Here is a 12,775-nt window from a genome sequence, read left to right as displayed (position 1 = left end):
AGACTTTTCTTTCCGGCAGTAATGTTTGAGATAGTCTAGCAAGATTCTTTCTTGATACTTTTTTATGGTTCTTAGTCAACAGGTTCACAAGATACTAGGCCACCTAAAACTATTCAACAATCAAAATCATGAAAAATTAGTGCATACAAAACAAGCGCAAAAGCCACAATGTTTCACTATAAAGAAGGGGGAAAACCAACTCACTTTAAGAGTAAGTATTCACCTGAAGTTGTGGAAAGTCCTCCCTCCGAAGATTCTAAAAAAAGCGAGGAACTAGACTTGTGTAAAGTCCCCACTTCATCAATCAGAGGGCTTCTCTCTAATGAACAATTCATAGGACAGAAATAAGATCTCCGGTACAAGAAAAATACAACAGCACAACAAAAACACCCCTAAAACACAGAATGGAGAGTAATTTTCTGAACTGTGAAGAGAATCCAACTGCAAAGATTTATCCTTCGACCATACCCATTAACCAGTGTAGGCAGGCTCTCTAGCTAAAAATAATAAGAAACACAAATTATCCTTAGAAAAACAAACCCAATCTTATTCAATTTTGCAAATACAATGCAAAAAAAAAGGAGAAAAAATGACTTCTGCTAATGTACATGTGACTGTTAGCATAGTAAAGAAAAATTAACAATGGAATAAGAAAAGAGGAAATGGGATTCACATCCGACGAGTGATAAATCTTCCTTGTAGTAAAGCTCTGAAAAAATAAAGTAAAAACGAAAGAGAAGTCGCTTTAGATTTACACTAGTATAAAACCAAGCACACGTAACCTACTAAGTTCCACTCAGCTTTTTGAATGAATCTTGATATCTCTCGTAGTTGAAATTTTCAACCCCAGGGATGATATATGCAACTTGTTGCGGCTTAGAAGAAGGCATGACTCCATTTATTTCAAAATTTTGCAAATGTAATACACAATCAGAAACAACGGAAAAGAATGAAACAAATTGAATTCAACACCTGACACCCTATCTATTTCTAATGGATACGGCCACAACAATAACAATGATAAAAAAACACGTTCAGTTCTGTAAATTCTCAATGAAAATATATGTTCCTACTAAAAATCTGAGATTCTTAATGAGCAATAAACCAACCTGCAGCATCTCTTCAAAATCTTCACTCACAGGAGCCATTCGTAAACCTCCTTTCCCCAAGCCAGGCTGGACAGAAAAAGCTACTCATCATCCAAAACAACAAACAACACTCCCCATCAATAAACAGAAACAATAATAAGGAACTCTTCGGCTAAGTAAAATAATTTCAAAAACAAAAAGAATCCCCTTTAATATCTTTCAACTTGTGTTACTATTCTAATGTTCTAATGCTAAACTAAATTAAGCCAATGTACTAAACATCATTGGTTGCCTGATAACGGACGATCTCACTAACCATGGTAAAGATCAATATTATTTGAATCTACAACCTAAGGTAGGAAACTCACTAGCACCCTAATTTAGCAAAATGATTCTGATTGGTAGTCAAAACTAGCTCAATCAAAATAACCAAATCTCACAATGCACATTTGAAAAATTCACCATAACTAGCTCAATCAAAGTCTAATAAAGAGTAATTCAATAAGCATTAAACTGCGCGCAACAATCTGAAAGAGATAATTATAATGAGCATATACCTGGGCACGAATGTAACCACTTAGGGAAACACTGGCAATATGACCAATGTTAAACTGAACTGAATTCACATGGTCTTTTGCAGTAATAAATTCTATTTGTAGCTGAACTGTGAATTATCCAAACACACAATTCTGACTAACATCACCATAACCCTGAAGGTAACCAGATCATCTAATCAAAGAAAAAGAAGGAAAAAATCAAAAAATTTGAACCATTTCCTAGGTATGTAGAGATCCATGTTTTTTCCTTCTTCGTCCATCCTCTTGGCAAGAATTTTTGTAAGGCTCTCAAAACTAAAATATGAATCAACAGCTGAAAAAAAAACGAAGGCTCAAAGACTCAAAGTAAACTAATCAGACAATTTTCCTTGGTCATATTATCTGAACCCAATCAATTCAATAAGGAACTCTCTGGCCAAACAACTGGCTCACTGAGTCAGTTTACAAACACGTAAAACCAAGAAGTATCATTACTTCAGATCAATGTTTTATTTTTCAGGCATTTTCACAAACATGTAATGGTCAGTTTATATGTATGCATTTTTGTTTTTTCTCCTAGAAGATGAAGTAGCAATACAACAAACCAAATGAATTTAAGAAATGAAAAACAGAATATTTTCCAACGATAACCTGTTTTAACCCATGAATCCTAGCAAAACTCTTCTCTAGATTCAGTAACTTCCTACATAATAACAGATTCAGCTCAAAATTATCAAACTCAATCGATAAATTTCTCCATTTAAACCAAAAACACTAACAGATTCAACTCAAATAAAATTGCAATTTTGTAACCTTAAATTGAACATATATAATTTAACCTTTAGTTTTTTTGTTGCTTCCTGCACATACCACATCAAATTGAACTAAGGTTGATGGATCTGCGAAATTCCTTTCATCTAGCCTTCGATCCTACACATCACATGAGATAATAAAAATCAAACACTAAAACCTTGATGCTGATGCTTATGGCAACAAATTTCAAATTAAATCACAGATATACGAATCAACACTTACCTTGCTAGAAAAGCTCACAATTTGTTGCGGTGAGATTGAGATTCTCATCACTCTCGAAGACTATGACCAAGTTGCAGAACAGGTTCTTCCATGACTTACTACAATATTCGCACCATAACTTATGTAAACATATATAACAAATCCAATATTAATTCCAGTTGAAATCAAATTAAATTGAAATCAAATAAATCCAGATTGTCAAAATTAAATTTAACCAAGATAACGAGTTCTAAATTCAATGTTCGGAGTTCAAATCTAAATAGAGATTAATAGTTAATCTTACCGTTTTCATTATTTCACAAGATCACTATACTTGTGGTCATCATCTTTTCTCGATCAGAACTCTAAGGATTGTAAAAAAATTGAAAGAACAAAAGGAACCCTAACCATAAGATAGTAAAATCATCCCTTACGATTTCTCTGTCTTCATCAACATCCTCTAATTATTTTTCTGTAACATCTTCGTGCTATTTTTGTTGTTTAATTAGACAGATTATAAGAGAGATTGAGAGAGAGGTGGGGATGGAGAGTGATTAATTTGGTTTACTAGGTTTTAGTTGATGGCTAGGGTTTGTCAATTTTATTCTCAGATCGAATGATGTCAAGAAATTTCTGGTGAAAGTGAAAGGTGAACAAATGAACTGGATTTGGGATTCAGGGTTTTTCTGAGAGATTGAAAGAGATCGATGTGGTGAGTGAATGGATAAGAAGAAGAAGATGTGGTAGCTGTGAAGTCCGAGTGAATGAAAAGAGATGGGGAAATTTCCTTTACAATTTTTTTCTCATAGAAAATTCAGCCTCTCACAGTGGTTTGTCAAGGTCATGGAAAGGCTGCATTTTTATGGAAATACGCGCCCGTAATACGACTGTGAAAGAAACAAGTTTTCCATTTTCTTGTAAAAACAACTGGGTATCACAGATCATATAATTACCCTGGCCTATGGAAATCGTTTTTTCAAAGCCCAGAAAGTGGTTAAAATCTCATTCTCCACTAGTGGCCATTAATGGTGTACTTTGTTTCTGCACCCAGTTTTTGTTCCAGTTGGATTTTTTTAACAAATTTTTTGACGAGACAAAGATTTTACAATGGTGGTCCAAGAGGAGTGTTACGTAAGCACGTCGCTTATTAGTGGCCCACCATTATACTCGAGAGAAATCGAGAGTCTACTCACCTCCTTGAAATTGGTGGTGATAATTATGTCAGATAAACATTAGTTATGCCTTGCCACATCAAGAGACACGTGGCCTTCTAATGTACGGAATTTATGTTCTCCCTTGAGCTATAAATAGCCACATATTGTTGATTGTAAAACAAAGCTTCATTCTGAAGTTAATTTTTGAGAAATGAAAACAAAGAACTGATAAGGCTTCTCCTCCCTTGTTCATTTTGCTAGTCTATTTTTTCTTTAGGCAGTTTAGTATTTAATTAATGTCTTCTATCAGTTCGTTGTATGATTTGTAGTAGTATCCATCTTCCATGAGCTAACTGGGATCAAATATAAGGTGGTCGAACAACATCCTTTTATAACATATAACAAGTTATTATATATTTTCACTTCAAATTATCAATCGTCTTTGTTCGCTGGGGCCTAGTATAATCATGATCGTTTCTTCCATTCCGCTTCAATATCTTGGGATTAAGATATTAATAGAATGAATGTTTTTGATATTTTTAGGATTTTACGGTCTATATAATTCGGTTTAAAGGATATGCAAGAAATCAAAATCCAAAAGCAATTATTGATTAGGAAGCTTAATTTTAAATCCATCTAAAGTCAAATAAGTTTGACAAAAATCAGCTTTCCCTTTAGTAAAAGTGGCTTTCCCCTATTAATTATCTATAACAACTGTAGTTGCACTTTTTCTGATGGCTAGCTACATCCAAGTAGATCTAAAGGCTATAAAACTACTAACATTCAAGATTCAAAGATAAAGAACATGAAAAGTAAAGATTGACACAAGCACATAACGTGGTTCGGTCATGAAGACCTACGTCCACGGCAAGGAATATGTTTTATTTATATTTCTTACTCTCTCTTTGTCTAAATCTCTCTTAGGAATTCTCTGTATAAAGACCAATCTACATGGACTGATATTTATAGAAAAATTAGACTCGTGAAGGCCTGGTCTCGCCGAGCTGATGGAGCCATCGTGCATCTTCTCATTGCTTCAGACGAGCTCTATACTATCCCTCATGATGACCTGCTTGGTTCTCCTTCCGAGTCATCTCGTTCCGTACGCCATCGTGTTGCTCTTTCTTGGGGAACCTCGTGCTGCATCATCCTTGGGTTATAATATAGATCTCCAGAGCCTTCTGATACGATGTAGATTCTCCCACGCCTCTTCCGATCCTTCATTAAATGCATTCCTTCTTTTTAGACTTGACCGTCTGAGTCGATTATACCACTCCTTACACGCGTCATTCATGTAACATTGTAGCAGGCGTCTCGATTCAGAAGAAATCACCTTTTAGAGTATGATTCGATGCTTCTATCTCATCACTTTATCATGAAACCGTCCATTGAGATGTTGCCATGTGGCCGTCGGGTAATTTACCCTCACAACAACCACATTCAAAAATTCGTTCGGCAATCTGTATGGACTAAAATCCAATATAATTCCGAGAGCACCAACTTAAAAGTGAGACTCAGTCAAGAAAGATACCAAAGAGCTTTATCTCTTTCTCAATACAATCAGTAAATCAACTAGATAGAAATCTGTGAGACTGATTGATATGAGAATAACTCGTATGGTACCAAAGACCAATGGCCAAGGGTCAATAAAGTTATCTCCAACTATCGAGGTCGGATTTATCAACTGATTGAACTATGCACGACCTGTGATATTTCAATTATATAACAAATATAATGCGGAAAAGAAATAACACAGACACCAGAAATTTTGTTAACGAGGAAGCCGAAAATGCAGAAAATCCCAGGGACCTAGTCCATATTTGAACGCCACACTGTATTAAGCCGCTACAGATACTAGCCTACTACAAGTTAACTTCGGTCTGGAATGTAGTTGATCTGTAACCAAGTCTCCCACCGATTAAGGTATGGTCGTGTTCCTTATGCCTCTAAAATCCCAGAAGGACTCTGCGCACTTGATTCTCTTAGCTGATATCACCCGCAACTTAGAGTTGCTACGATCCAAAGTCGAAGACTTATAAACGAATTTGTCTCCCAGATATATGTCTATCCTTTATTATTTTTGTTCCGTCTTTTGATATGGGATAAAGAGAAGGTATAAAAGTACATGTTTTGATTGAGTTAGAGGAAATGCTATATGTGCCTAGCATGGAGAGAAGTTGTCCAGGCATAACTACACATAGGGGTGGTCAACCACACCACCAATAATATTCCTACAACAAGTTTTGGATATTATATAAAGAGTGCATAGAGTTTTATGTTGGCATATAATGCCTCGTGTAGGTGCTCTTTAATTAATATGAAATCCGAGCTTGTAAGCTGTAACATGGAAGTCCGGAAAGGTTCAGGGTGACCAGAGGGAAACCTTTTTTTTCTAATTAAAATGTAACTCAAATAGTAACGGAAATAACCAAATCGAATCAAATATTTTAAAGATGTGACTAAATAAAGACACGTGTCTTGTTTTGAATAGGTGCAAAAATATATTTAACAAATGTAACTGTCCCCGAAAGTGTTAGAAATTTTGACATGCGGCATCCAAGTAATTTTTTCAAGCACATTAACACTTCAATATCTATTATATGTGTGGTAAATAAAACACATGTCGTTATATAAACTTTTAGTCGATTGTTGCAATCAGATATTACAAATATTATAAATTGAATAAATAAACGATTTTCATGGAAAGAGTCGTTGCAACACTTTGAAACAATTATTAATAACAACGTAGTCACAACAAGTTGTATTTGCTTAAAATATGTTTAGTAACCCCCTGTGGTAAAATCCTGATTTTGGTGTAGTCTCTTTGTCTATAAGAATTAAATCCAAAATAAAGATACTATGTAGAAACTAGAAAGAGAATCCTATCAAAAAGAAAGAGAAGTGAAAAAGAAAATTAACTTTTATACCACACGTATTCGGATCTAACAATAGAAAACCACTAGGAATATTCGGATTATTTCGGATATCCTAAACCGTCACACTACTCCAAATTTCATAGCCGTCGAATTGAAAACCCCATCTGAAGTACTTATCCGCCGGATATGGGTCCCTGTTCAAAGCTGCACGTTTGATAACTTTTCCTACCATGGAAACAAAGGCCATGCCTTTTTATAACAATGATAAATTTAGCAAGATTACTTATTTAACACACTGGCCCAAGTACAGACTAACATACTATTTTAGAGAAATCATTAATTTATCGCTGATTAATTTAATGAAGCTCTAATATACATGTTAGTCTCCTCCCAATACAAGCAAAGCGCCTCTCTCATCAGCAAGGTGTAAAATCCAACGAAAATTATACTTTTAAAATTAATGAGCACTAACTTTAAAAAAATTTAATGAACATGAAACTAATAAAAGCCAATAGATATTGGGATTTACATATCTGATTATAAAACAACAATATCAAATCTTATGGTCGAATCCAACCTATTCCAAGCTTGAAAAAGTATGGAATGTGAAATCTAATAACTTCCAAATTGGTTCCATCCACACTTTTCTAAGCCATGTTCCATGGTTTCATGGAATTCCTTGTGGAATCCAAAGAATACGCTAATCAGATTAGCGTTGAACCCTATTCTGAATAGCATTCTAGAAGACGGAAACAAACTATTCTGAATAACGTAAGTTAAGCGTAGAAAAACTATTCTTAATCTTAACCATGCATATATACTCAAATACCACTTACCAAGTCAAATAATATTTTTTTTAGCGTTCAACGCTGTTTTGATTACCGTTTTTATAATTCCACCATAAGACTTGAGTTTCCATAAAAAATTCCAAATGGTAAGCTGGCATGGAAGATGAAAGATGAAATTCCTCCTCCATAAGACTTGATCTTAATGCAAGGTCTAATATATCGAAAATTTTCCTTTGTTACATAATCGATTAGATAGTGGAGTTTATGTGCAAAACATAGTTGATACTTGAGGAGTATTTCATTAGATCTTCAAATTTGTGAACGGAGACTCCATCCACTGACCTCCTACTGGAGAGTAAGGTTCATGTCCATCTGGGTTAACCCCTGATGATTGTCCTCCTTGTATTTACACCTTAATTTTTATGCCCTTCTTTACTAGGTAAATCCTGATTCTATGGTGGCTCTGTTTAGAACCTTGGTTCGAAAAAACATGATTTTTTTTTTAGTATTGATTGAGATGTTCTTCGAATTTTTCATCCTTAGCCTAAAATGAAGTATTAAATCACCATCTCATCTACACAAATTATGGAATGTTCAAATTATGATGTTTCAAAGAACAAGATTATACTCTTCTCTAGGTTCTTCTCAAAAAAAAAAACCTTTCACTACCTTTAAAGCTTGCTTTTCAGGTCTTGTCCGTTTTGGGCTATACCTGAGAAGGTTTATTTTCCTCTTCTGAATTTCTAATTAGATAATTAGCAGTCTATGGTAGATTTATTAATTTATTTTTCTCGACCTCCATTACTTTTAGGAGATTTTTGTGGTGTTCTTGTGGGTGTTTTGCCCTCTTTGTCTTTTTCTTCTCTTTTGTATAAAGAATCTTTATTATGAAGTTTTTTGTGATCTCAATGGAGATTTTAGGTGGGAGTTCAAGTATGGTGATTAAGATTCAATACTTTGGGCATATTACTCTCATATTTTTATGAGAATATCTCTTTTTCAAGAAGAAAAAAAACTCTTTTAAAATGGTTGGATTATAATCCCAAAACCATTCTCCCAATATTAGGATTGCCCGACACTCTTGTTGGTAGTTTGTTACTCTCTTCATAAATTACTCATTGTTAGCACCTTTTAATTGTATTTTGATCTTTAAAATTTATGAGATTTATCAAAGAAAAAAATGATTACACGATGGATTGATTTTTTTACGGGTTGTTTAAAGGACACTATCCAGAATTTTGTCTTGTGTTTTGGAATCTATGAGTTGCTTGTTTGTAACATCGTTTCGGTGACATTAAAATTTTTGAACCATGCCGAATATAGTTAGCGTGTAATTCAGTGGTTGAGATTCTCTTTTCACGGGAGAATTGTAAAAGAATAAAATTTTATTGAAAACTAAGAACTTGCGGATGTTCAAGTACAAAATAAGATTCTTATTATAGGAAACCCAGAGAAGCTCCCAACTAAATATCTTTCCCGACAACTGTCTTCAATATCTTTTATTACTGGCACAGTAATATGTCGATTAACTAGCAAATGTCACCACCAGGTCCTCCAAATAGAAGGTAATTATCTTCTTGGTAATACCTCTCAGTGTACATCTGGACGCAATCCATATCAACCTCAACGGTTTCTGGTTGTAGAGCGTTGCTATTCTTATCTATGTATCGAGGTTGTTCAACATAACCGTTAACGCTAGTACCGTCGACAGATAGTGAACGTTCACCACTGCCCATTGGTGGTCCAACTCCATCACTAGCCTGTGCACGACCACCCCAGTAGACATAACCCGCTCCTGATCCCAATGCAGGGACTAGTTCCTTTGGCCAATATCCAATCGAAACATTTCCTTCTGCTACCAACCACCATGCACCTGTTGTTTGCTCCTGCAATGTAACACAAGACATGACTTGTTTCCTTATTCTATAATTCTATAAATCTGCAATATTCACTGTACAAAGCTAATTAATTTGATTAGGTTATCTTATTCGCACCAAATCTGGCCACCCACTCTGACGGGGATTCGTATTTTTAGAAATTGTTTTCTTGTTTACCAGAAGCATTTTACAGAAGTGGTCACTTAATTTTCATTTCAGACTTCTTAACACTTACAGATGTGGTTGTCATATGCCAAGAGGAGTTTGATTCTTACCATCGAAATCTCAAAATTAACTGTAATCTGAGTTTCATTCATCTTTTATGATGTGGTACCAAAGGTAAGTCCGGAGTTATTTTGGAATGAACTTGAATAAAACCAGGACAATGAGTATTATAACAGCCAGTCTTCTGAGCACCATCAGCCTTTTTAAAAAAAATAACAATGGAAAAACAAAATAAGAATAAAAAATTTAATACTAATAGCGAGTGATACAACAAAAGAAAATTAAAAGGATTCTTCAAAAAGAAAAAGAAAAAAAAAAATAGTTGGATTTTTGAAACTTATGTCCAGTATATAAAAGCTCTAGTTAAGTTATCACCGTACAGCTGGGGATTCACCTGATATATTTTCCACAGAAATTTAAGCCATTTAAAAGAATATAAACCTTTCAAGTAAGCAAAAATTATGTTATGTAATGTAATTTGGAACCTACAGTCCATCCGACTTTGATGACAGTGGTCTGATTCTCCTCATTAAATTGAACAGCCATTTCTCCTGAAGTAAATTGGTCTTGTTTTGTGCTAGGATTCCAAACATTATATCTTCCCATTGCTCCATAGATAGTTTCACCTTCCTTTGCAACGTAAGTAATACCTGCTCTCTGAGACAAGCCGGTTTCCAAACAAAAATCTCAGAAAGTACTAAACCTGTTGTAGAGAAGTGGTAGCACCGAGTAAAATCCAAGAAAAAAATAAATAAAGTTCAATCACTTACAAACTGAGAACCAGGAGCATTTGACAAAAAAGTAAGGATTTTGCTCTGACTAGATCTTCCCTGGTTGTCCTACGAATAGGGACCATTCCTTTCGGGCACCCTTCTACTAGACCAAATACTTCATCCAAGTATGTGGAAACTATTTCTTCTCTCGTCTAATAAGAAAAACATCCAGATTATTGCATTTCCAAATGATAACAACAGTCCTTATGAACAAACCAATTCATAAACTCTTCTAGAACACTAAAATATCCCTCATCAAAATGAATATAATCGACCAAGATGTAGATATATGTTACCTCGGTTTTATGGTTCTTTAATATAAAATTATCAAATGCCGGTTGTTTGTGGAATTCAAAGCAGTCGTAAATATCACCCCATGGAGTCTGCACCAAAAACAAAGCAATAGACTATTAATTTTTACTTTATTTTTTGTAGCTGGGACTCAAAATAAATGGAAAATACAAAATAAGTAAAGTCATCGATCTGGAGTCTTGAGGACGTCTCTCAATATTATATATATCTGCTGATAGTTGTTGCATAATATAAATAGAGGAGTAGTCTCCCAATCTAAAATAACGTTTAAAGGCCTTACAAAATTTTGATAAAATATCCACAATTCTATTTCCCAATCTAGGTACAAACGAAATCCCAAATAATTACTATAGAGATTAGTTTTTCAGACAAGCCTTCACACGCCAAGAGATATCCGGGGATGTTTTACTTTTAGACATCCTGAGTTTTGGAATTGATTTTTGTTGTTGGTTTCCAAAACTTAAACATCCTGTTGATTTTAAGAGCAAATCTATGTAGTTCCCAGGAGATTAAGAGCAAATCTAATTTTGCACTAACTAAAAGGCTGAAAGAAAAGAAATCTTAGTAATCACAAATCAAAACTGAAAAAGAAAATTATACGTACATGTATCGTTTTGACAGGAGTCCTACTTGGTTGTCTTTCTAAATCATCTTCTGTCGATGATATACTCACCGTAGTAATCCTTCCTTCTAATACTGGTATCACTTGTTGATATGTGAGAACCAAACTCATAAACAGTACCAAAAAGTTGGTAATCTTAAGACCTACAGATGGAGCCATCGATCCACCAATAATCAAGCTTTATATAAGAATTTACTATCACGTATTACAGAGACCATTTATTTATAAACTCCTATATAAAGCTTGTAAACTTTGCTAAAAACACCAAGTATCAAGAAAATATTGCGAGCATTTAAAATAAAATAATGAATATATTTTGAACCGCATGTCTATAAGAAAATAAGAAAATAGATTGGGAAATAGAATTGTGGATATTTTATCAAAATTTAAAATAAAATCAAAACTTTAACGACCAATAAGAAAATAGTTATGAGCATTAAAACTGAAATATTTTCTCTGAAAAGAAAATCTTGGTGGATATCGTATTATTAGTCTTCTTGGTGGATATATCGTATTATTAGTCTAAGATACAACCAATTTAAAATCTTGTGGAGCCTGATAAGACTAAGGGGCTATTTATTCTTATGGCCCAATAATATATGGGTCTTACTCTCTTGGCCCTAGGATCATATAAATAATCATGCAAATCAACAACCTAAAAAACCCACGCTATCTCTCACACCACGTCGAGAGTTGTGGTAATCTCCCCTCTCATTGGCCAGTGAACAAAATCGTCACTCCTGATTCGTCGAAAAGCAACTTATACCCCTACATTTCGTGGACGTTAATTCTTAATAGAATTGACTGGATCTGACTCTCCAAATCGAGTGATAGCTTAGCAGATTCTTACACCGCGTTTACATGATTTTAATAAAATCTGGACCTTATGATTGGTTGACGAAAGAATGGAAAGAAAAAAAACGTGGATGTTTATATGGAAAAGAAAATGGAAAAAGAATCTGTGAATTTTAAAAAGAATCTGTGAATTTTAAAAAGAATCCGTGAATTTCCGTATTTTAAAAATAATATATTAAAGTATCCAAAATCAAGAATAAGATTTAAGAACTTCCAAAAATTCTATTCTAACTATGGTATCTTTGCATGTCTATTCAATGGAAACAAATGCTATCATAATCAGTTAATGCTGGGTTTGTGTAGGTATCCACAAAATCTAAAAACTTCCGAATATTCTATTTGAATTACATATTAAGCTCTAAAAAACCAAGGTGATACTATTTGGAGTACATAAATTCCACCCATATGTTGAGAGTTATAAGAACTCCATTTTCTCCAAAAGTGATACAAAAACTCCATTTCCTTTTATAATATGTAAATTTAGTTTTTAATAATTTCGTAAATTCCTCAATTGACCTTCCGGATATATTATCTGCTACCTAGAAGAAAAGTTCGGCAGAAGAAACATTTAGAGAGAAGAAGAGATCTTCTCCAAAGAAATGTCAATATCATAGAAAATTCGAGGTCTTCTTCCTATATCTTCGTGTTTTTCTTA

At 34.1% G+C, this 12,775-nt stretch overlaps 1 protein-coding gene and 1 long non-coding RNA gene across 2 annotated transcripts; both read right to left on the bottom strand.

Annotated features, from left to right (window-relative positions):
* Positions 1 to 8,826: 8,826 nt before the first annotated feature.
* LOC113354527 lies at positions 8,827 to 9,643 on the bottom strand. The gene is made up of 2 exons (XM_026597837.1): positions 9,609 to 9,643; positions 8,827 to 9,342 (listed from the first exon to the last, which is right to left on the bottom strand). Exons 1-2 carry the CDS (start codon positions 9,609 to 9,611, stop codon positions 8,986 to 8,988), a joined length of 360 nt encoding a protein of 119 aa, XP_026453622.1. The 5' UTR covers positions 9,612 to 9,643; the 3' UTR covers positions 8,827 to 8,985.
* A 258-nt stretch (positions 9,644 to 9,901) lies between these two features.
* Positions 9,902 to 10,355, bottom strand: LOC113354526. Its single transcript, XR_003361928.1, has 3 exons — positions 10,329 to 10,355; positions 10,048 to 10,215; positions 9,902 to 9,952 (listed from the first exon to the last, which is right to left on the bottom strand). It is a non-coding gene; the product is annotated as an uncharacterized LOC113354526 (long non-coding RNA).
* Positions 10,356 to 12,775: the final 2,420 nt, after the last annotated feature.

This window comes from Papaver somniferum, chromosome 2 (genome assembly GCF_003573695.1).
Source record: "Papaver somniferum cultivar HN1 chromosome 2, ASM357369v1, whole genome shotgun sequence".
Classification (NCBI taxonomy): Eukaryota; Viridiplantae; Streptophyta; class Magnoliopsida; order Ranunculales; family Papaveraceae; genus Papaver; species Papaver somniferum.
Note: the sequence above shows the minus strand (reverse complement) of the source record. Positions and strands in the feature narration are given on the sequence as shown.